The sequence below is a fragment of the Dryobates pubescens genome, chromosome Z (genome assembly GCF_014839835.1).
Source record: "Dryobates pubescens isolate bDryPub1 chromosome Z, bDryPub1.pri, whole genome shotgun sequence".
Lineage (NCBI taxonomy): Eukaryota > Metazoa > Chordata > Aves > Piciformes > Picidae > Dryobates > Dryobates pubescens.
The window spans coordinates 123,942,304-123,969,636 of NC_071657.1; the positions used below are offsets into that span (position 1 = coordinate 123,942,304).

The 27,333-nt window shown below is 38.8% G+C and overlaps 1 protein-coding gene across 6 annotated transcripts in view; it reads left to right on the plus strand.

Annotated features, from left to right (window-relative positions):
* Positions 1 to 27,333, plus strand: part of DOCK4 (dedicator of cytokinesis 4) — a 235,085-nt gene that overhangs the window by 85,941 nt on the left and 121,811 nt on the right. For all 6 annotated transcript variants that reach the window (XM_054178712.1, XM_054178709.1, XM_054178710.1 and 3 more), the window contains exons 2-8: positions 216 to 299; positions 4,036 to 4,076; positions 6,507 to 6,562; positions 8,561 to 8,657; positions 11,072 to 11,220; positions 12,609 to 12,693; positions 13,581 to 13,732. In XM_054178712.1, the coding sequence (XP_054034687.1) occupies positions 216 to 299; positions 4,036 to 4,076; positions 6,507 to 6,562; positions 8,561 to 8,657; positions 11,072 to 11,220; positions 12,609 to 12,693; positions 13,581 to 13,732 (664 nt within the window). The remainder of the gene's footprint in view (positions 1 to 215; positions 300 to 4,035; positions 4,077 to 6,506; positions 6,563 to 8,560; positions 8,658 to 11,071; positions 11,221 to 12,608; positions 12,694 to 13,580; positions 13,733 to 27,333) is intronic.

Consider the following 27,333-nt stretch of genomic DNA (forward strand, 5'->3'; position numbering starts at 1 on the left):
TTTTGGTTTGGTTTGGGTTTTTTTTTCTCCAATTCTGTATTTTAAATTTAATGCTTATGAAAGTGCCTTAACCTCTGATTCTTTCCACAACTTCAATTTCAGTAAACCTCAAAGTTCACTTAACTTCTTCTGTTAATATTCTAATGCGGTTGACAAGAGGAATAAGGATTTATATTTTAATGTAGTAAATAATCAAAACCTATTGTCTTTTTCAGTAATAGCTGGTTTTCGAGGGACAGTCCCACATGGCCTATCTCTGGAGATTGGAGACACTGTTCAAATATTAGAGAAATGTGATGGTGAGTTCACAAGCTACACAGCTCCATTCGCAAGTTCCATTAATAATTAAGTTTTGTATAGTGTTGATCTGAACCTCATTATTGTTTATTTATTTTTCTTGAATTAACACAATTGTACATCAAGAGTATAGCATATTTTGGCTTCTTATTTTCCCCCACAATTCCAGTGAGCTCTAATCTGTTTAACAGGCGAGGGAGAAGGGGTGGAGGGGTGGCCCTGTACATCAGGGAGGCACTAGATGCCATAGTACTAAAAATCAAGGATGATAAGGTTGAGTGTCTGTGGGTGAAAATTAGAGGGAAGACCAACAAGGCACACATGCTTGTTGGAGTCTGTTATAGACCACCCAACCAGGATTAAGAAGTTGATGAATTATTCTATAGGCAGCTAGAGGCTGTCTCAAGATCGCCAGACCTTGTTCTTATGGGCGATTTTAACCTGCCTGATATCTGCTGGGAACTTAACACAGCAGAGAGGAGGCAGTCTAGAAGGTTCTTACAGTGTATGGAGGATAGCTTCTTATCCCAGGTGCTGCGTGAGCTTCTTTATTTTAATGTTGCTTGACCTTTTTACCAATAGAGAAGGGCTGGTGGGAGATGTGGTGGTTGGAGGCTGTCTGGGGTCCATTGACCATGAGATAATTGAGTTTTCAACATGCAGTCAAGCTAAGAGGGGCAGCAGCAAAACCTCCACTCTGGACTTCTGGAGGGCGGACTTCAGGTTACTTAAGGAACTAACTCAGAAGGTACCTTGGGAAACAGCCCTTAAAAACAAAAGGGTCCAGGAGGGCTGGGCCTACTTCAAGAAAGAATTCTTGAAGGGACAGGAACAGGCTGTGCCAATGTGCCGGAAGATGAGCCGCCAGGGCAGACATCCGGCCTGGATGGCCAATGAGCTTCTGGGTGAATTAAGGGAAAAAAAGAGGTGTATCCTCTTTGGAAGAAAGGTGAGGTAACCCATGGATTGTTTAAGGACATTGCTAGGTCATGCAGGAAGAAAATTAGAGAGAGAAAAGCCCATTTAGAGCTTAGACTGGCCACTGCTGTGAAGGACAAGAAAAAATCCTTCTATAAATATATTAGTAGCAAGAGGAAAGGCAAGGACAACCTCCACTCCTTGGTGGACACGGAGGGGAACGTAGTAACAAAATATGAGAAAAAGGCAGAGGTGCTTAACACCTTCTTTGCCTCAAATTTTAATAGCAGGATAGGTTGTCTTCTGGACAACTGGCCTGCTGAGCTGGCAGGTGGAGTCCAGGAGCAGTATAGTTCCCCTGTGAACCAGGAGGAAGTAGTTAGAGACCTCCTTAGCCACTTGGATCCTCACAAGTCCATGGGACCAGATGGGATCCATCCTAGGGTGCTGAGAGAGCTGGCAGATGAGCTGGCCAAGGTGCTCTCTATCATTTTTAACAGTCCTGATTCACTGGAGAGATCCCAGATGACTGGAAGCTGGCCAACGTGATGCCCATCCACAAGAAGGGCCGGTTGGATGAGCCAGGGTATTATAGACCTGTCAGCCTGACCTCAGTGCCGGGAAAGATTATGGAGCAGGTCATCTTGAATGCAGTCACACAGCACTCACAGGATGGCCAAGGGATCAGGCCCAGCCAGCATGGGTTTAGGAAGGGCAGGTCCTGCCTGACCAACCTGATCTCCTTCTATGATCAGGTGACCCGTCTGGTGGATGTGGGGCAGGCTGTGGATATAGTCTACCTGGACTTCAGCAAGGCCTTTGACACAGTCCCCCACAGCAAACTCCTGGCAAAGCTGTCAGCCCATGGCTTGGACAGCAGCACTCTGTGCTGGGTTAGGAACTGGCTGGAGGGCCAGTGGTGGTGAATGGTGCCACATCCAGCTGGTGGCCAGTCACTAGTGGTGTCCCCCAGGGATCAGTGCTGGGCCCCATGCTCTTTAACATCTTTATTGATGATCTGGATGAGGGCATGGAGTCCATCATCAGTAAATTTGCAGATGATACCAAGCTAGAGGCAGGTGTTGATCTGTTAGAGAGTAGGAGAGCTTGACCTTGACAAACTGGGCAGACGGGCAGAGTCCAATGGCATGAGATTTAACACATCTAAGTGCCGGGTTCTACACATTGGCCAAAACAACCCCATGCATTGCTATAGACTGGGGTCAGAGTGGCTGGAGAGCAGCCAGGCAGAGAGGGACCTGGGGTTACTGGTTGATAGTAGACTGAATATGAGCCATCAGTATGCCCAGGTGGCCACAAAGGCCAATGCCATCCTGGCCTGTATCAGGAACAGTGTGGCCAGCAGGAGCAGGGAGGTCATTCTGCCCCGGTACATTGCACTGGTTAGGCCACACCTTGAGTCCTGTGTCCAGTTCTGGGCCCCTCAGTTTAGGAATGATGTTGAATTGCTGAAACGAGTCCAGAGAAGGGCAACAAAGCTGGGGAGGGGTTTGGAACACAAGCCCTATGAGGAGAGACTGAGGGAGCTGGGGTTGCTTAGCCTGGAGAAGAGGAGGCTCAGGGCAGACTTTATTGCTCTCTACAACTACCTGAAGGGAGGTTGTAGCCAGGTGGGGGTTGGTCTCTTCTCCCAGGCAACCAGTACCAGAACAAGAGGACAGAGTCTTAAGCTCCCCCAGGAGAGGTTTAGGCTGGATAGTAGGAAGAAGTTCTTCATAGAAAGAGTTATTGCCCATTGGAATGGTCTGCCCAAGGAGGTGGTGGAGTCACCATCACTGGAGCTGTTTAGGAAGAGACTGGATGGGGTGCTTGGTGCCATGGTTTAGTTGATTAGATAGTGTTGGATGTTAGGTTGGACTCGATGATCTCAAAGGTCTTTTCCAACCTGGTTAATTCGAGTTGAGTCTAGTCTAGTCTAGTCTAGTCTATATTCATTTGCAATTAGTGCTTTTTATTTACTCTTTCTTTAATGCACACATAGAGAATACATTTGTATAGTGTATCAGTTAAAACAGCAAGAAGTTCTCATTGTGATTCTTCTGCCTTGGTATTTCCAAGGCAAGTCAGGCTCCTATAAAGACCCCTTTCAGTCATAAGTTTACATCTTCAAGCAATGTAAACACTCTTTTCTGCCTCTGTTCTGAGGTAGAGAATACTAATATGATTCTAGCAAGTGTCAGTAACTAGTGTAAGAAATACAGTCACTTTTTTATTTTTCTTTTTACTTAATCTACCTACTTAATATATTTACATTCTGTCAATATGAGTTTTCTATCCTTTAGGCTTATGTAGGTATTTTTTAGTTTCATATTAGTTTCATATTTAGTTTCATATCAGGATTTCATACTGTTAACCTTGTAAGAAGTTTTCTTGCAGAAAGCATAGGTTCTGTTCTTTGGAATCAAAGGTATTATGAATTTTGTGTAGTAATGTGATTGATAATTTTTGGACCTCATGTTCTAAATCTATTTGTAAATGTTTACAGTGAATAGGAAACAATTTGCCTTTTGTGTACTATCTAGTGCAAAAAAAAAATAAATCTGGATTACATTGTTAGAAACATTTGGGAATACAGGGTTAATGAATAATTCCTGAAATTGTGTGAATTAAGTCATCTGAATATGAGCTGATTTAAAAAAAACCCCACAAACCCTTTCATTGTATGGAAAGTCTTTAAAATAAGTTCAATCTGACAGCACTGGGTAATTGTCATATCTGTCGAAAAGGGAACGATGAAATCTGTTTTAAATTTGCAAATTACTTGCATACTTTAAGAAGCAAAATGTTCTTTCTTCACAGGATGGTACAGAGGATTTGCCTTAAAAAACCCCAATGTTAAGGTAAAGGTCATTTCAGTTTTGCATTCTCTGGCAAAAATGTATATCTACTTTTTCAAAGTTTAAATTCTCCCTGTATGTGATATTTACTCTTCAAAGTTAATGTTAAGTATATTATTGATATTGCATTAATTAGGCTTGGACATGGATTACACTTCTGAAATGCTCCAGTATATTAGGATGATGCAATTTAAAAATCAGAGGCTCTGGTGAATTTTCTTTTATTTCTGCTTTTTTGCTTGTGAACTGAAAGGAAGCTAAACTGAAGGAAGGAAACTACTGAGAATACAACTTGTGAATACTGTTGGAAATGTTGGTTAGGCTATTGGTTAGCCTATTTCAACTTGTGTTATAAATTGGAGCAGCCAGTGGAGACAGTTTATAGTAGAGTATCAATTGAATAAAAGATACATTTTGTTGTGTAAAATATATGCTTCATTTTATTGTTCTTTCATTTGCAGTCTTTGATTTCCATACTAGTACATTTGATAGTTCTCTAAACCAGACTAATTTTGTTTTCTGCTTTCAGACATGCAATTACCATGAAATTCATATTTCAGCATTTGTTTGTGTTGATCTTGTTTGTCTTTCTATTTTTTTAATCTCTCCTGTTGACTTAGCTCTGTAATGGAGCACTAAAATAGGCTCCCCATAGAGGTTGTGGAGTCTCCTTTTCTGGAGACTTTCAAAACTCACCATGTTGCCTTAAATCTCCCCTAGACATACCTGCATTAGTGAGGGAGCTGGACTAGATTATCTTCAGTGGTCCCTTCCAACCCCTACCGTTCTGTGATTCTATGACTGTAAAGATTTTGGGTTTTGTATGGGAAACCACATTAAGAAGCCATTGAAGAAAGATCTTTAATCATCTGTTGCTCCTTTGATCTGGATTGTAAACTTTATTCTTTTTTCCTTCTTCATTGCCAAGTCTCTTCAGCTGCAAAATAGGGCACATATGTGTAAATTTGAAAGGCTCCTATCATAAGTCATTGGACTTTTGTGCCGTGGCTTGCAGTCTCTGCTCACATAAATGTACTTGCTTTATACAGAGGGTGAATGTGAGCAATAAATTTAGCAGCAGAAGCTAATCTGATGTTTACTACTTCGGCCTCATTGATATATATTGCAGTTTGGTTTTTAAGACATGAGCGGTTGGGATTTGTTAGTGCATTTTCTGTGTCTTTTGTTGTATTCCTCACCACATGCTTGCTGTCAGTTGTGCTTTGTTGTCTGTCAAATGTGTTGATAGAAACTATGAATAGGTTTTCTAAACATGACTTGATGTGTGAAGAAATGAGATATATATTTTCTGTCTTTTAGTGTGAATGCAAACAGTTTTCAGAATCGGAATTTTCAAAGAAGTCTCTCTGAATGTAAAATAATAACAGCACCTTGTAACTCCACTTGTTATTGCTATTGCTGTGTCAAGATTCTTCCCTTGTTATTCTGCTAGCTTTGACACACAAAGAAATTATCTGTGGCAGCTGGTCTGCAGTAAGTGTGCATATGCAGCCATCCTGTTTTGTGGCATATTGTTCTAAGTGCAGGGCTGTACATCATAGTGTCCTTGGGAGGTGCTCTCCTGAACTACTTTTTGTTATGGAGGAGTAGGAGTGTTAGGCAGTTGTCTCTATATAGTAGATGTGTTTTTGTTGAAAGTCTAATGTCTGTTAAAATAAAATGGGCCACTATCACAAAGAAAAACTCTATGCAGCTGTACTTATTATAAAGAGAACATATATGTATTCTCACTGAATTAATGAAATGAGCTGTAGTGTAATAAATTCCCTGCCAGAAGCTGAAGCTGAGTTGCATTGTTTTGCATATTCTGATTTAGGAAGGTTAGAACAGTGTGACAGTTGCTGCAGTGCTGCCCATTCAAAAGAACAGCGCAGAGCCCTTAAATAACTATAAAAGGACCACACCTGTCAGGACACTGAGGCTCTTTGGTAGGCATCTGTCACAGTTTTCCCATGCACTGCAGGACATAATAGCTGCCAAATCTATTTTGGATTTTTTTTTATGAACCAGACAAATTTCAATAAAAGGAAAGGTAACTTTATTTTGAAACTCCCTGTAGGAAGATACTATTTTTAAGATGCTGTTGGTAAGATATTAACACCCACAGTGGGTCTGTTTCTTATCAAGGTTGGAATAATTAATAAAAGCATTAGTGAGCTCCCAAGCAATCTGCTGCATGTTTTATATGTGTTTATCTTGTAATTTTCTGAAGTATTGATGGATTTAAATTTTAGTTTCTGTTAGATCTATACCAACTATATCTTGCATTCCTTTTTTTCTGCATGTTTTTGGTAATAATTTGGAGGAGTTAGAGTTCAGCACATATTTGCATATAAAATGGTACTAAATGGTGTCCCAGACTCATATAAGGGTATGTTAGGTTTTTTTACCTGAACTATTTTTTTTTTTCAGGGCATATTTCCATCCAACTACATTCACTTGAAAAATGCGTGTGTTAAGAACAAAGGGTAGGTGAAATGTTCTGGATTCAGATGTTAAAACATGGTCAGGTACTTATGCCAAAGATCTTTTGCTTATAAGGTAAAGTGGTGATTTCTTTTTGTGTGTGTTCGAATATTTTTCATGTCAGCATACTGCCACTTGACATTGAAATTCGCTAACTTAATACTCCTGCACAGTCATAAAATTGGTGTGATGTATGTTGAAAAGACCTAGAGCACAATTGGGAATAAAAGTCTCTATTGTCTAGTGGAGAGAGGAAACAATTGCATGTTTGCACTTCCTGCTGTTATGTTTGGCTTGAAAAAAGTATTGCCTTAATTAGAAGTAGTTATTCTGTGCAGAAGCTGACTCTCAACCTGCTGGTTAAGACAAGTCATTTCCTTTGAAGACAGCAGCTGTACCATAATAAGTGGTAAAATAATGTATCAGATGATAAAACAAAAAAAACCTGAACAGAAAAATTGGTTAAAATTAGTTTTAAAAGGCTTGATTTAGAACTCAAATGCTTTGGATAAAAGAATCTTTGCTATTTTTGGTTGGTTTTTTTCAGATATCATGCTTACCTTGACAATGCCCCTTTTAAATGATTAATTTTTTTTGGAAATTTCTTAGTTCAACATGGTTTCTTCCAAATCTTTAGAAGTAAAATTGGGACCATTCCCATTGTATCATTTAGATATTTTTTATTATGTTTTTTTTAGAACTGATACATAACAGCTTGAAACTTGTTTAGGTAAAGAGATTTCTCATTGTAATACATGAATGCCTAAGCATTAGGTATAAGTGACCCTTTCTGGAAGCATGAATGAGTGAGTAGAGAGTCTGTGATTCACGGTGAGTAAAAATTATCATGAAGACTGCAACCATATTGGAAAGAATAGTTTCATACCCACTGGTGAAAATGGCTTTGCAGTGGTATTAAACACATTGTTCTTTGCTATGGAGTTCAAGCCACATGGTTTGTCATGCCCTACGATCCTTTCCCCTTTAAAGAGGTTGCAGTTAAAACTGAAGGTTCAGAGGAATACAATTACTGTAAATCATCACAGTAAACAAGTTATACCTGGCAAAATTCCAGTTAGACACAAGAGGAAAATTTTTCACAAGGACAATCAGACATTGCAATACTCTCTCCACAAAAGTGGTGGAGTACCCAACATTAAACACTTGAGATCCAGCTAGACAGGGTGTTGGGCCATCTTATCTAGACCATGCTTTTCCGAAGAAATGTTGGACTAGATGATCTTTGAAGTCCCTTCCAACCTAGTTGGCATATTTTTTTGTTAGCACACACCATGACAGTACTTGCAGGGAGTGCTATCTTCATTGCCTCTGTTATCTTAGTGTTGTGTTTCCTGTTCAGACCTTATAGTGCATTGTAGCCAGGGCCTGTCACAATGTTAACTTTCTGCGAGAGAAATGATATAATAAGTAATCCAGGCATGAATGCAAACCTTTGAAATGTACTGTGTGAAAACAAAGTGGGAGTGCTGATAGTGTGTAAAGTGACTGAGTTCTGGAGAGTTTGGTCTTGACTAAGCCAAACCCATTTTTTCTTGGCCAACATCAAATAGACAGCTGTACTAAGTTGTGGGTTGTTTAATTTTTTTGTGCCCCTTTTTTTTTATCCTCTTTAAGTTAAAGGAATGGCATTTTATATCATATTTCTATAAAAAGAGACGTAAAAACATGGGAACAACAAGTAGTTTGGAGTCTAAGCTGAAGCTGAAAGGAATTACCCTGTTGTGAAAGTAGTTTTTGACATGCTTATCTCAAACTCGCTGTGACTTCTGTAGGACCAAGACTTTCTGTAGGGATTAAATGATTTTCCTCCAAGACTTTTTCATGGGGATTAAACAGACAAATGAAAAGTGTCATGGGTGGAAGGAGCACCCATACAGGTTGATAGACATTGCTGTTGGCAGGTGGAACTCGTTGTATTAGTAAATGTAATGGGATTTGTAAAGCTTGTGTAATATCATGTGTTCTTCTGCATGTTACAGACAATTTGAAATGGTTATTCCAACAGAAGATTCTGTTATTACAGAAATGACATCAACTTTAAGAGACTGGGGAACGATGTGGAAACAACTCTATGTGGTAAGTACCCTGAATAATATTGCTTTGATTTAGTGCAAACTTAGAAGACAGTGTTGTTTAGATGCTTTAATGTTTAGTATAAGTATATATTAAAAGCAGAAAAAATCAGTTAGCTTTTTAACTATTCTAATTATGATCTAAATGTGTCTCTTAATTTGTTCCAATCATTGACTATTGCTGCTGCCAAACTTCAGCAACTTACTGATTAAGTCTTCCAGCTTCATTATGTAGCTGTTGGATGTAAGGATTTCATATCTGCTAAATAGAAGAGTTGAAAATAAGTGTATGAAAAAATATTGGTATTTTATTTAAATACAGAAATGTAGTATATTATTAAAAATCTCTCAGAAAGTGTAACAGGTTAACACACTGTAATGTGTTAACCTGCCTGTTCCCCCCCAACATAGAAGTGAGGAAAGGTAACACCCCTCTGGCTGCTACAAAAACCCCCTCTGGGTTTACATAAAGAATTGAAATAAAAAGTGTCTTATATAAATGAGATAACATAATGCATAATTACTTTAGCTTAGCTTATTTGCAAAAGAGCATCAAAATGTGGGAAAAAAAAACCCCACCATAAAGCAGAAAAACAGGGCGCCCAACAATGTCCACCTGTCTTGCTGCCATGCCTGCGGAAAAAAGCCAACACCTCAAAACCAGAACCTAAAAGCAGCAACTGGAACAGGAAGGCTTTCATGTTACAATTTCAACTTCAAGCGCTGTAATACTTTGCTCCATCCAGCACTTTCATTTTGAAGCTTGTGTGATATGACCATGGTATGAATAGGAGCAGATTCAACACAACTTATGACAGCCAGTGGGTTTGACTTATTTTCTCATATTGTCCAGGATCTCCTGTGTATGACGCAGATCAAGGGATGCCAGCTGTTAATTCCTCATCACTGAGGGAGGCTGGGGAGTGGTTCTTGATTAGCATAAGTTTTAAGTAAATGTCCCATAGAATTCTTGCACACAGGTTGGAAGGGACCTCAAGGATCATCTGGTCCAACTATTCTTGGGAAGAGCACAGTTATTGCTCCCCAAACCTCTTGGCTCCCATCCTTAGGCATGTTGTTTCCTACTGAGGGGCTCAGGAAAACCAATGGAGGGATGAAACCAAACGGCTGCGCACATCCAATACTCCAGCCTGGCACTGCAGGGAGGGTTTGTCTGCCTTCACCTCCTGCCTCCTGCTCAGCCATGAGATGGGGCTGGAGAATATGATGCACATGAGTAGGAAAAAAATACCCATGACCCAAAACCCTGAAAATATTAGTTACAAATCCAAAATTCACTGGCTTTTGCAATACTGGTTGATTGCCATTTTGAACCTCTCTATTGCAGCCCAGAACAGGCTGTTTTACACTTTGTTATTTTCTGTATTTGGCAATTTGCGGGTCTGGTCTTTTCTGTCCCTCTACTTTACATCTTCAGGTCAGTTCAATTCTTTCCACATTTACATGAAATCACTCTTTCTGTGGTTAATAGTGCCTGTCTTTCCTTGTTCTTCCATTTCTTCTCATACTTTATGTATACATTTTAATATTTCATTCATATCAGTCTTAATTCCATTACAACTCCCTACAGAATGCCCCTCTGTGAAAGGGTTCCACCTTATAGATACTTATAAGTCCTAGCTTTGTGTTTAACTGTTAGTAGATTCATCTTCTTATAATTAATTTTAATAACTTTTTTTAGCCATAACCATTCTATTTCTGAATCCATGTTGTATTTTCTGTTGCATTTCTGCAATTAGATTTGGTGAATGAAGAGATAAAAACTCCTGTTTGGGAGAAAACAGTTAAGAGAAATCATTGGAGTAGGAGGATGTGGTTTAAAAAGCAATCATTCACAATTTCTGTACTTCAGTTAGAAGAAGAATGAACAACTGTCTGGACAAGATTCCATCTATGTGATATTATTCACTTATGGTTAGACAGTGGTGTGTACAATTGTATCCATGCAAGAACAACTTAAAAGAACATTTAACAGTCTGTGGCGTAGTGTTTGAATGCTAGGAGCCATTCGTTTATGTGTATAAATTCAAACAGTCTTGAATTGCATTGTCACATACTCAGTTTGGACAGGACAGCAGCACAGAATGAAGACAAGCTTGGAATAAAGCAATTTTTTTGTTGTTGTTGAAGTTTTGTCATATCACATAAATTAGACTGTAAATATGAGGCATTTGGAGTTAGTGTGGTACAAAGACAGTCAGTGGAAAGTTCTTAAATATGTTTATATGGGTGCACACACACAGAGGTGCATGCAGGTAAAATGGTCACAGTACAAAGGGGAGAAAAAAGACTTAAGTAGAGTAATAAAGAGTTTCCTTTATCTCCACCATATCTATATTTATTGGAATTGTCAGCTTATACAGGTGATGGAGAGGTAATTATATTTTTATCTCACAGAGGAATGAGGGAGATCTATTTCACCGACTCTGGCACATAATGAATGAAATCCTAGACCTGCGAAGGCAAGTCCTTGTTGGCCATCTCACACATGATCGAATGAAGGATGTTAAGAGACACATCACTGCTCGTCTGGATTGGGGCAATGAGTGAGTAAATATAATCATTAATTAAAGTAGTGTAATCGAATTAGAATGCTGCAGCTTCAGAATGTTGAAATGAGGAACAGATTTCAGACACGTGGTACCTTTTTCCTTTACTAGACTCTTTCAGTTGGTTTTCTGTCCTATGTTTTAACAATAAAGTGACTTTTAAATTTTTTTTCCCCCTTTATTGAATAGCAGTTGTACTGCCTGCAAGAGAATTGATTTGGAATATCTTTAGCATGGTTTTATGTCTTTTTTAAAAGCTTCTGGCCAGATTCCTATGTGATGCAGTTAGCATAGCTCTGTTGTCTTAAGCGAAACTATATTGGCTGACGTTACTTCCTTTTTGACTTGCCACACAATTGACTTCATGTTTGGGATTCTCTAACATACACCTTGTCACTATATTCTGCATCTTTCTTCCATCTGAGTAACTAATAGGAGGTAGCACAAATTGTGTTAGCATTTTAAACAAACAAAAAACCCCAAAGCAACAACAAACAAACCAAGCAAACTAAAAAAACAGGCCAGAAAAAGATTAAAATACCTTCTGACATTTTGGTGCTGTTTCCAAAGTTTTTTCTTTAGCCTATATTTATTCAGGTAAACTCTGACTGAGTATAGCAATCTTCAACAGTATTCTGAATAATAACTTCAACAGTATTCTGAATAATAACTGAATTTCAGGGGATTCTGGAACTACTGCTGTCTGAAAGCTTAAATACCTAACATAGTGGGGGAAAAAAAAGTCAATAACTGTGTAAGATTAACTGCTTAGAATTTTGTGCTAACTGAATAAAATGTTGATGAGTTTTGGAGTCATGAGTTCCTACTCTTTAAAAACCATGTTTTTTAGAAAGCTCTTCTAGTCTTCTGGGTTTTTCTAGATTCAGTGACTGTCCTATATATGTTCCTAATCTTTATTGCTTGCGACTGTGCTGAAAATAAACTTATTCCTATTGGTTCAAGTTCGTTTATTTTGTTTAGGGGATACAACAAAGTAACTTTGATGCCATCCTATCCAAATGGAAAATAAACTGATGTTTTGGCATTTGATTTTCCCGTTAATCATCTTCTTTTCCGTAGTTGTCAAATTTACAACACTAGTGTGATTCTACATTGTATGATGTCCACAATAGTACAAAGGACAATATCCATTGTAGATAGTCCACAATGTGGAACAGATCTAAATATTGTGGGAAATGTATTCTATCAATGTTACCAAGTGAAGGGGAGGAATCATCTGTGAATGATAAATACAGCCAAAATACATTAAAATGAAGTACATTGTAGAGTACCAATCAACATATAAGTTGGTTGCTGGAAATAGAAGCAATAAGTTAGTGTCCTTTGCATGTATAAAGTACTTACTGTTACTCTTTCTCACACAGACAACTAGGACTTGACTTAGTTCCGAGAAAAGAATATGCTATGGTAGATCCTGAAGAGATCAGCATTACAGAGCTCTACCGGCTGGTATGTGAATATAATACTCAGTACTTTTGCTACAAAATTGCATGCTGATGTTTTGATGGCAGCTTTCATCTACTTAAGCAAAAATACTTTTTGATCAAATAAACCAGCATTTCATAATGTAATGAGTTTCCCTATGGGGAAAGAGGTTTCTTTTGAACAGTTATGTAATCTCTACATCTTTATGAGATGCTTTGGTTTGATATGAAATTTGTGTGTGCACATGCTCATATTACATGTTATTTGTTAGATGTTTGGGGTTTTAACATTAATTAATTAATTTTAACATTAGAATTGTGACTGTTAACATGAATTTAATCATCAATGAGCTGATGAAATGTTTTTCATTAGTGCTTTACCTGGCCCATGAATCCTGTATAGAGAAGATTTGTGGAATTAGAGTACACTTGTGATACATGCATTGTCACAATCATACTGGGCTGTTGGTCTTTTCTAACATTAATGTAAATAGCAGTTTAACTGCACAGAAAAAGATCTTTGAGTATAAAAGACTGTTGGTTCACAAGAAACAGCACTGATGTTTCTTACTCTGATTTAATGTGAGGTCTAAGAAAACCAATTGATTTGCATGGGCTTTGGCTCATATTTAAGTAATGCAGCTGTTAACAGGTAAGCAATTCTGAGCCTTAAATTGCTTAAGTGTCTTAGAATTTTCTGAGTAGAAAAAAGGTTACTCTAGGTGTTATTTTTTCTCCTAGAGAAAATTATGATGCAGTGAGTACAACACGGGGAAAGTAATTTCCTTGAATTTTCCTTCTCAGATACAACCAAAAAAATCTAAATAACTTCTCCCATTTTTTACCTCTTTTTGTTTTGAGATTTTTGTGATTAATTCAAACTGGCCACTGTGGTGTTTCTGGTATTTTTAGATGGAGCATCGTCATCGAAAAAAAGACACACCAGTACCAGCTAGCAGCCACCATCTTTTTGTTCAGATGAAAAGTCTCATGTGCTCCAATCTGGGAGAGGAACTGGAAGTAATCTTCTCACTCTTTGATAGTAAAGAAAATCGGCCCATCAGGTACCATATGAATTTATTTTTTGTTTAAATTTTGCTGCAATATTAATTTTATCTAAGTATCTTTTGATCCAGATAACAAATTTCACATTTGGAAACAAGCAGACTATAATCTTGACTCGGGATTCAATTTCTGTACTTGATATTCAGTTAATTTTCTATACTTCATAGTTTGTAGTGCCATTTTAGGTTTCAATAGTATATTTTTCTCCATCTTGTTTGCCTGTTTCAGTTTTCATTGGCTTTATTTGTGGAGGAACATGTATACATGTATGCATACAACATTTTGTGATTTTGTGATCATTTTTCAGTATCTCTATTTTCTTCCTTCCTAATCAGAGCACATTCAAAACTTAGAAATATCACCTGCTCTGTAGTAGTGATGAGGTTAATTCTCCTTGGTACATGGCGATGGAGGGGTTGCCCTTAGTGAATTAAGAGTCTTTTAATAAAAGGAGCCTGCACTTCACTGAAGAGATTGCCTGTTCTTCAGTGAAACAGTCAAATACACTCTTGCATCCATTTAGGATTTATTTGGCCTATTTTTCAGCTGGGAGCTGATCCTGAAACCATTTTTCTTTCCTGCTTTTCCTAGAACTTAAATTCTGTGGGAGCCCTGACAACCTTTGCATTTTTAAATATTCAGCAGTTATTTCTACTCCCAGCACATTTCTGGCCAAGAGAAAGAGCAAGGGAGTGAACAGTAGCAGAACCACTATGCACTTCATAAAGAGGAGTACAGGAGGAGAGTACAAAAGTCTGAAGTTCTGTTTGGGGAAGATTCCAGGAAGATTCAACTGTTAAATGCATTTTTGCAGTGGCGATGGACTGACCCTGGGTGGACACCAGGTGCCCACCAAGGTTGCCTTACCACTGCCCTCCTCAGCAGGATGGAGAAAGAAAATACAACAAAAGGCTTGTGGGTTGAGCTAAAGATGGGGAGAGATCATTTCCAATTCAAAACTAGGCTTCAGTTTTTAAACTATTCCAGAGCTGGGTCACTTCCACAGGGTGCAGTGCTTCAGGAGCAGCCATGTTACTTCATGGGGTCACAAGTCTTGCCAATAAACCTGGTAGAGCATGGTCTTCATGTGGGTTCACAGCATCCTTTGGATGTTCACCTTGCTGTGGTTGTAGGTTCCTGCATGGGTTGCAATCTGCTCTACTGTTAACCTCTGTGGCCTGCAGAGGGATGGCTTACCTCACCATGATCTTCATGATGGGCTGCATGGGAACCTCTGCTTCAGTGTCAGGAACTCATTCTTCCTCCTCCTTCACTGACCTAGGTGTCAGGAGAGTTGTTCCTTTCCCTGTTCTCACTTCAGTCTCCAGTTGCCCTTGTGCAATTTTTTTCCTTTCTTACATATGTTATTATAGAGGCACTACTACAGTTGCTGATGGGCTCTGCCTTGGCAGCAGTGGGTCCATCTTGGGGACAGATGTCATCAGTTCTATCAGACATAGGAGAAACTACTTCTAGCACCTTTTCATAGAAGCCACCCCTGTTGTCCCCCTGCTACTAAGATCTTGCTGTGCAAATCCAATACAATTCCGGCTTCCTTCATGTCAGAAGGCTCCCATTCATAATCTGTCTGAAGTATTCCTGACAAACTTCTCCAATGTGAGTGTTTCCCATGGGTGGCAGTTCTTCTAGTTGTTGGCTAGTATGTTCTTCTCTCATCACCATAGAAAGACATGCTCTGGAGGCAACAAACACCATCTGCTTTAAGACTGGCCACTAGAGAAGTGAAAGACTAGACTTCAAAACAAAAAACCCCACCACTTTAGACAGAATGGCTCACAAATACAAGAAAGGAAGTACAAGCTACTACTTTAAGCTTATTAACAGATAAAAAAGCATTACTCAAAATGTATACAAAGCCATGACTATACTAGTTGTTGTCTTACATGTGGCAGTAGGATTTTGAGGGAACCATGTTGAATTTGGACTGAATTTGACAAAATTGCATTTATGCTTTGCAGTTGGGAAACATAAATAACCAGAGTGCTGAAGGAAGATTGTGCTGAATAAATCAATTTTTGTTGTTAGTAAAATCACGTGTAAGCCACTATCTTTAGTGTCAGGTGCTAAATACTCACTCTTCATTCTGTCCTGCACATTAATCAACAAAATAAACTTTACTGTAGTTTCTGAGAATTAAAGGAGTGTAAGGGCACATCTTTTGTGTTCACTCCACTGAATGCCACAGCAGGTGATAGATTTGGGAGAGGGCTTTAGACCTTGACAGAAAACAATTTGGGTGTTATGGATTGCTGAAAACAAGGTTATGGCAGTAGTGGTGGTATGAAAGCAAATGGATTGGATTTCATGTCCACATGAAAGCACAAATTCTAGAGCAGTTTGTCACATGCTTGCTGTGATCCGACCTTTAGTTATTGATTCCTGACTCCAGTGTCTGTTAGCAGTTGCTTTATTATGTGTGAACTTCCTCATCCTATTACTGGCAAACCTTGAATAAGTGTTGTCATGAATCCAAACTGCCTTTTAGGGCATAGGGAATGGTAAGAACTGTGTGAAGATAGTTTGCAACCATCTGCAGTTCATTGTTTATGGTATTAGATATTTTTTTTCTTTGAATTTTGTTGCTTTTCACCTCAAGTTTCAGTTTTGCAAGCATTACATGTTACAAGCCTTCCTCAGGGGGGTAATCCCGCTTACTTTTATGCATGACATTAAGTACAAGCGCACAGGTACAATTGCTCCAAAAGTGTGACTTTCTGTGGGTTCTAATATAGTGTTCATTATTCATCTGATGTAAAATGACATAAAGCAAGTGATCTCTGTAACCTCTTGAAGAGTTCATTTTGAGAGAATAGAAATAGCAGAATTGAGATATAATAGATTTTTCTGTTCTGGTACTTTTCATAAGACTAAATTAGCTCCTTGTCAGATGGACCTGCAAATGTAAGCTCTTTTTTATATATACATACTTCATTTTCTGTAACCTCAGGTTTTTGGAGTTGAAATAGCACCCTTAAAAGATTATTGGAGGAATAGAAGCAATGATATTTGATTTTTTTTTTTTCAAATTGATTACATATCATTTTACACAGCCTTTGTTATCTGTTTCATACGTTCAGACATTTGAACAGAAACATTTACTCAACACCATTAAACTGAACTGCAGTTGTAGACAGTGGGGCAAGGATCTATGAAAAAAAAAGACTAGTAAGGATTTAGGAGGCTTGAGTATAGCAGCATCAGCTCCAAACTAAGAAAAAACAACCTATGGGGAGGATGTGCTGATCCTAAACTGATAGTAACATTCAGAAAACAATACAGCACTTTTAAGCTCACAGCTCACCTGGCTTCTTCACGTTACTTGCCTGCAAGGAACCACAGCATAGAGATGAAATTGTTTTTAATGTGTTAGTATAAATCTGTGTTGTTGCAGAGTTTATTCAGAATGTTTTCATTAAATTTTGTACATTACTGATAAGAGGTTGTAATTTTTAGTAACACACACAAACTGACTTGGTTTTGTGGTAATAGTGACCTGGCAAATTTGCAGCTATTGATTTTTCTAATCAATTGTAGTGTCAAGTACATAGAGATTGGAGGGTTTTTATAATTTATTTGGATAATATCAGAGTTTTATTATTAATGTGGATAGCATGTTACTATCTAGAACTAAAGTCTGTGCTTTGGGGAAAAAAAGGGTACTTGGTAACATAGGGAAGATAGAATTTAATGGCTGATCATTTTGTTTGGAAAAGACCCCCAAAGTCATTGAGTCTAACCCTACTCTACCAAGTTCACCATTAAGCCATATCACTAAACACTACATTTACATGGCTTTTAAGCACATTCAGGGATAGTGGCTCAACCACTTCCCTGGTCAGCTGTTCCTATGCACAACAGCGCTTTCAGTGGAATATTTTTAACTAGTGTCCAGGCTAGACGTCCCCTGGTGCAGCTTGAGGACATTGCCTCTTGCCAATGCTAGCCTCACCAATACAGAGTACAGAGGGAAAATCACCTTCCTGATCCTGATTGCCACAATTTCTAATATAAGCCAGGATGCTGTTGACCTTGGCCACCTGGGCAGACTTCTGGCTCATATTCAGCCACTTACAAATTAGTACCCCCAAGTTCCTTTCTGCTGGACAGCTTTCTAGCCATTCTTCCCCACACCTGTAGCTTTGCATGAGGTTGTTGTGGCCAAGGTACAGGACCTCACACTTGACGTTGTAGAAGCTCATACAGTTAACCTTAGCCCATCAATCCAGTCTGTCCAAGTCCCTCTGTAGAGCACCCCTATGTTCAAGCAGATCAACACTGTCACCCAACTTGGTGTCATCTGCCAAACTCCTGAGGATGCACTCTATTTCCTCATCAAATCATCAATAAAGATATTAAAGAGAACTGGCCCCATCACCGAGACCTGAGGAATACCACATATTGAAGTCCAAAAGTAAGGTTGCCCTTAGGCCATTGTAAAGTCGTAGTTCTCTCAGGTGAGATTAAGAACTGATCAGCCTTAGATTATAGTCATTGAAAAATGAAAGGTAATGAAACTTTTTGGTTTTGTTGCTATAGTTACAGATATTTATTTTTCTCCTGAAAAATGCATGCCATAGCAACTGAGACTAAGTTATGAGCAGAAAGCACAGTGTGTTAATAGTTCCTGCATTTAACTTAGTGGAAGTGGAATCATAAAAACAGAGTATCTGCTAAGAAGATATCATCACATGCTAAGAACACATTAAAAGAATATATATGAATATATATATATATATATATATATATATATATAAAACAAAGAAATATAGATGTCATATTGAAGGCTATGATCCTGAATGTCAGCACTCAGCTTTTCTCTTATTCTCATGACCTATTTGCTCTGCTGCAGGAACTAAATGCAGTAAGTATTCTTTGCAGGGATGTGTTCTAACACAATGCAATGTTAGACACCGTTTGCCTTTGTAAAGGCAATCAGAGGAGGAAAGGGAGAATAGTAATAATTGGAATCCTCTTTATACACCATCTCGATTGCTGTACCTTGACACAGTCCAGACTCCTTGAAAATAGGAAATGTAAGTTTGAATATTCAAAGGCAGAGCAAGAAACTGAGCATGGCTCTTTCCTTTCTTAAAGAAAACTCCAGCCTATTAATATAAATCTGTTCAACTGCACTACATTCTTGTGCATCTTTATTTAAAAAAAAAATAAATCCAAAGTGGTCACTGCCTGCTTTATGTTTAAATTTAGCATTTGCTTTGTTTTGTTGTGCTTCATTATGAAAGAAATAGTCCTGAAAACAGGGAAGTGTATCTTCAAGGTAGAGGGAGAACGCTATCAGGCTCTGGAGTCTGAGTAGATGGAGGTATCTTTCTGTAGTCATCTGTATGATGCCAAGAGTAAGACATATGCCAATACTCAGCATTTCCATTTTGTTTATTCATCATGGAACCTTCTAAAATTAAATGGATTTTAGGATTGGAATCCAGCTCTAAAGACATCTAAACCAAAGATTTTCATGTGAATTGCATCACTGGGGTCCTGTCTACAGAGACCTAATTATAAACCCAGTGAAATAAAGTGATTCAGCTGATGAAACATTCTACAGAAGACACGGACATGGTGGATTGTTCTTCAGAATCCATAGACTGTATTGAGTAAAGAGCTGCTCAGTGTTCTTGGAAGTAATTTTAAGCTGAATTCATCCAGTTTCTTTTTTGTTTTTCTGTTTCACTACCCTAGATCTCAATAAAATTTGAGTCTTCAAGTTCAGAAAGTTAATGCTGAATTTGTAAAAGATACAGATACTTAAGAAGTCAGGTAATTAATACTAACATTAGTTCCTTGGAGTAGAATCCATAGGTAAAAGCTCTATGAGTTTTCTCTAATATTTGCAAACGATTTAGAGTAAATAGTTATGTACAAATTTATGACTGTTACACAGAATCACAGAATCACCAAGGTTGGAAGAGACCTGAAAGATCATCAAGTCCAACCTGTCACCACGGATCTCATGACTAAACCATACCAAGTGCCACATCCAATCCCCTCTTTAACCCCTCAAGGGATGCTGACTCCACCACCTCCCTGGGCAGCCCATTCCAATGGTTAATGACTCTCTCAGTGAAGAACTTCCTCCTCACCTTGAGCCTAAACTTCCCCTGGTGCAGCTTGAGACTGTGTCCTCTTGTTCTGGTGATGGTTGCCTGGGAGAAGAGACCTACGCCCACCTGGCTACAACCACCCTTCAGGTATTTGTAGACAGCAATAAGGTCTCCCCTGAGCCTGCTCTTCTCCAGGCTAAACAATCCCAGCTCCCTCAGCCTCTCCTCGTAGGGCTTGTGCTCAAGGCCTCTCACCAGCCTCGTTGCCCTTCTCTGGACACGTTCAAGTGTCTCAATGTCCTTAAACTGAGGGGGCCAGAACTGGACACAGTACTAAAGGTGTGGCCTGACTAGTGCTGAGTACAGGGACACAATGACTTCCCTGCTCCTGCTGGCCACACTATTCTTGATGCATGCCATACTGTTGCTTCAGTATATATCAAAATTCTTTTGTTAAAGAAAGCATGCCCTCTGTATCCTTTTTTTTTTTTTTGCTGTTATGTTGTGGTAGGCAATGTACATGTTTGAGGACTATGCTTTTAATTCAATATATAAATAGGTGCTCTCATTGTGTACCCTACCGGTGCATTTCTAGGATAGTACCCTTTAAGAAAAAAAGATGGAAATTAAAGCCATAAAACTCCTAAACCATTATTGTGGGCTTGATAATGTGTCTTAGTATTCCTTTAGTGCTTTGAATAGAAGGAAAATTAGGTAAATTTATAGCTAAATTTATTCTCAATTACATAATTTTTCATCTTAAAGGCAAGGATAAAGACTTGTAATTTTCTCAGTGTGTACTAAAAATTAGACAATATGTTTTTCAGGTGAAACATGATGAACTGTGATGTTGAAATGATTTAGTGACTTGGCCAGAGAAGAAATCTATTGTTGGATAGTGACAAACTAATGAAAAAAATCAGGATGCTGCTTGGGGTTGCTTTTGACCTTCAGACTTCCTAGCTAAAGATTTCTGTGGATTAGATGCATCGCTTGCACCTGACTTAGTGTGATTAGTTCCCACTTCAGGCAACAGAGGTCTTTTTTTTCCTCTCAGCTTTAGTAAACTAGAGATAAATGTTCTGTTGTGATCACTTGCCATTTGTTTGGGACAGTATAGGGCTGTACTTTCTCCAGGTTTTATTATTTGCTGGAAATTGCTATTAAATAACTTTGTAATTATGTTGGCATCCACAGTAACACTAGCTCTGTTGTATTAAGGTAGATAAACCTTAATACAGGTTTATTTATAACTTAATTGTTATTAATAAATAGTAGTAAGAAATAATACTGTGTAGACTTCCTATTTTGATACAATTTTCTAATGTGTCTTCACACTTTAAAATACTTTTTTTTTCTTTTGGACATGAATATTCTACTTCCCCTATGGAAGTGAAAAGCCTGTCAGTATTTAAGTCAAGTATTTAAATTCAAGTGATTGCATGCTTATGCACCTAATGCATTATGACTACAGTTGCAGGTTCATTTTCTGCTTAATTGGTGCATATTAATTTCACTTGACTGTGTATGCATATGTATATAGCCATGTTTTCTTGCTTAAACTAGCTACTAGAAAGAATTTTTACTATCACTTAAATTAGCAATAAGCAGCTGAAGTCAACCCCTAATAATTCCTAGAGCTTTCTCTGGTGTGTTCTTGTATCTTGTTCCATTTGCCTTCCTTCTGCTTTGCATTTTTCTCTTTTAGAACAGCAACAGCCTCTGAGTAGGGTAGAGTAAGGGTGTGAATGGATCTGCTTTAACATGGTACAGCCACATAGCCTGTCCCAGTAGAATACTTAATTTTATGCACTGAAGTCTTCTAAGCTTACGGTCCTCCTTCTCTTCTATTTCTGTTAAGGTCACAAGCCTTGTTTATATATTCTTCAGGTTTTTTGGTTTTGTTCTTCAAGAATGTAAAAAAGCTGTCTTTATGACACCTGTATTTAGCTCTACAAAGGAATTTTTAGCATATGCATTTGGAGAGTAGTCTTTACTGTATTTGGAAAATGAAAGAGGTCCATCTTGTTTTGAAGCTTTTCTGTTTTTCAATTCAGTCCAGTTTTCCTGGCTACTGGCAGGCTTTTACTGGCTACTTCATGTTGTGCAACATCTTACTCTGTTTCTAAAATATATGATCTCAAACATACTCTGCCTTGATCTGTTGAGAGTCCAGACGGTAGTTAGTTAGTGTTGTTGAGAAATGCTTTTATAAAATCTGTTCCTTGAAATTGGTCTTCTCAGACCCTGAACAGTGAACCAAAATGTGATGATCATATTTTCTTGGGAAACAATTTGAATGAAGGAAAATCCTGTAAAATATGCAGCAGAGCTGTACTTCAGCAATTTTTCACTTTGCAAGTTAACCAATATTTTTAGGCATTACAATCACATTGCAAAAATATTTTCAGAGTTAAAAGATGTTATAAACACCTATAATATTGAATTCAACTTTTAAAGTACTGAAGAGTGTGGCAATAATTGGGGTTTTTTGGGTATATCTTCTTCTCTTACCAGCACAAAAGTTAATGAAATGAACCTCTTTTCTTGCACTTAGATCATGCTTACAGAGGCAGTGGCATCTACTTCAAGAGATCACCCAGTGACTAGTTCTGTAGTGGCAGATTTTTTTTGAGGAAAGGACATCTGTTGATAATACATACTTTCTCCCTACATGGACTTGTATAATTTAGCAGATATAGCAGTTTGTAGCAGCAGAGATGACCTTAGTTTAGCCAGAGGGCCCATTTGCACTGGAGCTCTAAAAACACCAATACTTCAATCAAAAAATATTGATTTCTTTTTTTCAATCAGATCCTAGAAAGATATCATCAGTGCTTTGTTGTGTGATTTTGTTATTGTATTTTTTTTAATCAGTGTGACAAGTTGCAAGGGATGAAGTAACAGCTTAGCTGTTTCCCAGACAACGTGCATTATTCACTGAGACTTCGTCAACTTCATTTCTTGCCACAAGATTATTTTGCTGTTGCAGTAAACAAGACCTCAAAGAAAATATTTGCCACATGACTGTTTGAAACATCAAGTGTCACAGTGCTGTCTGAAATACCTACCTTTCCAAGTCTGGATACTATGAGACTGTGTTTGTGTTCATGGCACGTTGCTATCTGGAGGTCTTGCATGGTTTTTTGTAAGAAAATTTTGAAAGCATCAGCATCACTGGGGAGCATATTATGAAAAGGAATGGAAGGTATTAAGTCTGCTGTCTGCATTTGTTCAGTTCAGGTTGTGGACCCTATTCTTGGCACTGAGTATGCGTAAGAATGCTGCATCATCTCCTGCCCGAAGTCCTAGCTGCTTTGCTGACCTTTTGCATTTGTGTTAAAGTTTGTGCCTCTGTTTTATGCCAACATATTGCTGTAGAAATTGTTTTTAAATCTGCAATGTGACACACAGTTCTTGGGCACCAATGTCTTTTCTAAACAGTTTTCTTAACCCTTTTTTTTTTCTTTTTTTTTTTTCTTTTCAAAATAACAATGCTATTACTGTGACAATTTCAAGGCACCACTTCAGAAAGATGGAGTGTGGCAAGATTTTTCTTTCATTGATACACACTGTGTCTGTGTCAATATGATATGAATGTCTTATCACAAATGATTGATGCCTCTGGCCCCATCTGTGTGAGGAGCAGAGATAAGTTGGCATACTAATCCTCCTTTTCCTATCACCTTGAGCAACCTTGTTTGTAGCTATCATATTGCCCTCAAATGAGCACAGATTCTTAAGCAGCAGAAAGAGGAACAGTCTGTTTATCCAAGGCCAGCAAAAGCACACCACATTTTCCATTTTGTGAGCTTTTGATTATATGCTTAATGATTGTGTAAACTCCAGACCGTATAAAAAAAGGTAAGATTATCTTTCCTTTGTACTTGCAACCTCACCTTTTTAGTGACATTCATACTCATCAGTCTTTTGATGCTTTTATTTCTGTTCTGCTCTTTCTTTAAATCAGTTTAATTGGTTGCTGAAAGCAAACATAGTCCCCTCCCTGCTTTTGGTTTGGTAAGAGTGTTTAAAGGGTTTTTTGTGTAGTTTTGGTTTTGGGTTTCAGGGGTTTTTTGCAGCCTCCATTAGCATCTTCAAACCTGAGATCTGCTCTGTTCCAGCACAGTTCAAAGAATCTGACTTAATCATCCCTCTAAAGTTTACACAACTGGCTATTGCTAATTAAGTCAGAACAACAGCAAGAAAGAGCTTAGATACCACTTCTATCAAGCTGATAATATTTCCAGTACCCAAAAGGCTCACTACTGAGAAATCGAGGTGTCTTTCTTTGAAGATATCCCATTGACCTCTCTTGAGCAAGAGCTCAAAGATTCAATATTACTTTAATCATTTAAGAGGGTTACACTTGGCTCTCAGTATCTTGTTTATTTAGCATCAGTGCTCCAGACATCTGCACTCTAAATGTGTGAGACTACTCATTACATTATTTGCTTCTTTTGAATAATGTTGAACAGTAGACCACAAAAGAGGAAGATTGTGTTTGTGAAGCAAAGGTGCGTAGTCAGTGCAAGGGTGTGGAAGTTATTAAAGCACATGTTGCTGTGAAGAACAGTGTGTTAATTACAGTCATTTGGAACTTCAGGCCAAGCAAAGACAAGTGGTAAAAATGTTGTAGCATGGCAGTTATTAACTCACAGAATTAGGAGGTGGAGAAGAATATGTGTAGAATCAAATTTCCCTAAACCCAAATGCCCCAGACGTTTACCTGAGCTGCATTTCTACAGTACAAAATCATGAGTGGTTGAGGTTGGTCGTGAACTCCAGAAGTCATTTGGTCTAACTCCCTTAAAGCCAATTGCCCAGGACCATGTACAGATGTTTCAAGTGTCTCTGAGGCTGGAGACTCCACACCTTCCCTGGGCAATGTGTACCATTGCTTGGACACCCTCAGAGGGAAACTCCTTGCACTTCTGTTTGTATTCTTTGCCTCTTGTCCTGTTAACTGGACTGCATTGGAAGGAGCCTGGCTCTGTCCTTTTTGCACCCTTCCCTCAGGTATTTGTATACACTAATAAGATCTCCTTTGAACATTCCCTTCTCCAGGCTAAATAGTCCCAGCTCTCTCAGCCTTTCCCTTCAGACCCTTAATAACTTTTTAAATTTCTTCTTAGATTCTTTCCAGTATGTTTGTCTCTTTTCTACTTCCAGCTGGGTAGTCCCTGTATGTACTGATGTTCGGGATTGTTCCTACCTAGGTAGGAACTTCGCAATTCCACTGGCTGAACCTCTGTAGTTTCCTATCAACAGATTTCTCTAGCGTGGTGAGACTCCTCTGGATGGTCATGCAACTTTCAGGCACTCTTTCCACTTTTGTGCCATCAGAAAACCTGCTAAGAGTACACTCTCTACCATCACCCAGATCATTAATGAAGACATTCAACAGGACTGGACCCAGGACTGACTCCTGGGGTAGACAGCTAGGTACTGGTGCCCACCTACAATTTTTCCCACTGAACACCACCTTCTGGCCCCGGCCATTCAGCCACTTGTCAAACCACCTTGCTGTCTGCTCACCCAGAACATACATGAGGAGGATTTTATGGAAAACAGTACCAAAAGGACTTTCTGAAGTCCACGTAGACATTAGCTGCTGCTTTCACTAATCTACAGATCAATGACTTCCTTCTAGAACTTTATGAAGTTGGTCAAGAAGTTTCTGTTCAGAACCACCTTCCAATTTCAACTGCTTTATAGGTCTTTTCATAGCAGGCTTCTCACACAAGTGTTGCAGGCTAGAAATGTTAATTTGGACTTTTTCCTGTATGCAATGTGTGTCTATTGTTCCTTTTAATATACTTCTCAGACACTTTATTTTATTCTATCAGTGAAGAAGAGACCAAATTAGGTTTGGGGAATGGCTGGGGAGGGCATTTAAAGAAACGTGTTTAGAAATCATTTCAGATGGTGCCATGTGTTTCAAAAGGTACATTAGCTGATGCTCAAATTTTTGCCTCCTGCATGTACAATTCCTGAATGTTCAATATTTTTCATGTTTCTGAACATCATGGAAATTCAGAGGCTTTATTAATAATGCTGCATAAAGAGAGAGGTTTATTTCTACCCTTATCTACAAGAATTAATATCATTCTGGGGAAAGACGCATGTGGTATTTTCTTTTCCAGTTGGTTGAGGATGTGCTCTAACTTTATCTCGGGCAAAGTTCATAGATTCATAGAATGGTTTAGGTTGAAAGGCACCTTGAAGATCATGTAGTTCCAACACCCCTGCCAGAGGCAGGGACACCTTTCACTAGACCAGGCAGATCAAGGCCTCATCCAGCTTGACCTTGAACAGATTCAGGGAGGGCACATCCATGACCTGCCTGGGCAGCTTGTTCCAGTGTCTCACTGCTCTCGTTGTAAAGATTTTATTCATAATGCTCAGCATAAATCTGCCCTCCTCAAGCTTGAATCCATTCCCTCTCATCCTCTCACTGCACACCATTGTATAAAGTCTCAGTCCTCTTCCTACCTAACTGGCCTTTGTTGTCACCACCACCATCACCCAGCGTGCATCAGGGGCACTCACCAGTGATGAGAGGAGGATCCCTCAGCCCAGATGGGCTCAGCTTGGGGATTGCCTTTCCTAGGGAGGATTAAAAAGGGAGTGGGCAGGGAGGGCAATGTGGTGGGAGGAGACTCCAACTTCCTCTGGGCCCAGTGCTCCATGTGGAGCCATTCCTCACCCAGCCTATATTTGTGTTTGGGATTGCCCCCACCCAGGTGTCAGACCTTGCATTTGACCTTACTGAATTTCAGTGGCCTTGAGCCCACTTTTCAAGCCTTGAGCCCTGGATTGCAACTCTGGATGAGTGTGGCCATCTGGCCAATTCCTTATCTGGTGGGTGGTCCACACCTCAAGTCCATGCTTTTCCAGTTTGGTGACCAGGATTTTATGTGGTACAGTATCCAATGCTTTACACAAGTCCAGGTAGATGACATCAGTTGCTCTTCCCTTATCTGGTGATGCTGTAGCTCCATCATAGAAAGCCACCAAGGTTGTCAGGCATGGTTTGCCCTTGAGGAAGCCACGTTGGTTAATGCAAATGATCTCTTCTTCATTTTACTGCATGCTTTAGCAAGGCCTTTAGGATATCTGCTCCATGATCTTGCCAGGCACAGGGATGTACAGGTTATACTTTTGGGGGTCTTCCTTTTTTCATGGTTTGAAGATGGGGGTTATGTTTCCCGTTCTCCAGTCAGCAAAGTTGCTTCATCACAAGAGCACAAAATTTCATGGAAGTGTGACCATTGACTAGAGAAGCATAGTTTTGGCAGGATATTGTTGCTTTTCAGCAACATATAATGTTTCTAAAATATGTACATGAAAATGTATATGTAATGTCATATGCTACACACAATTTAGGTGCTACCTTATAATTATTAATTTATCACTAAGTGATGGTTACTTTACATTTTTCTCTTAAAATACTGTTTTTAAACATGTGTAAAGCTTCACTTCATTAATACTTGGAAATGATTACTCTGATACTT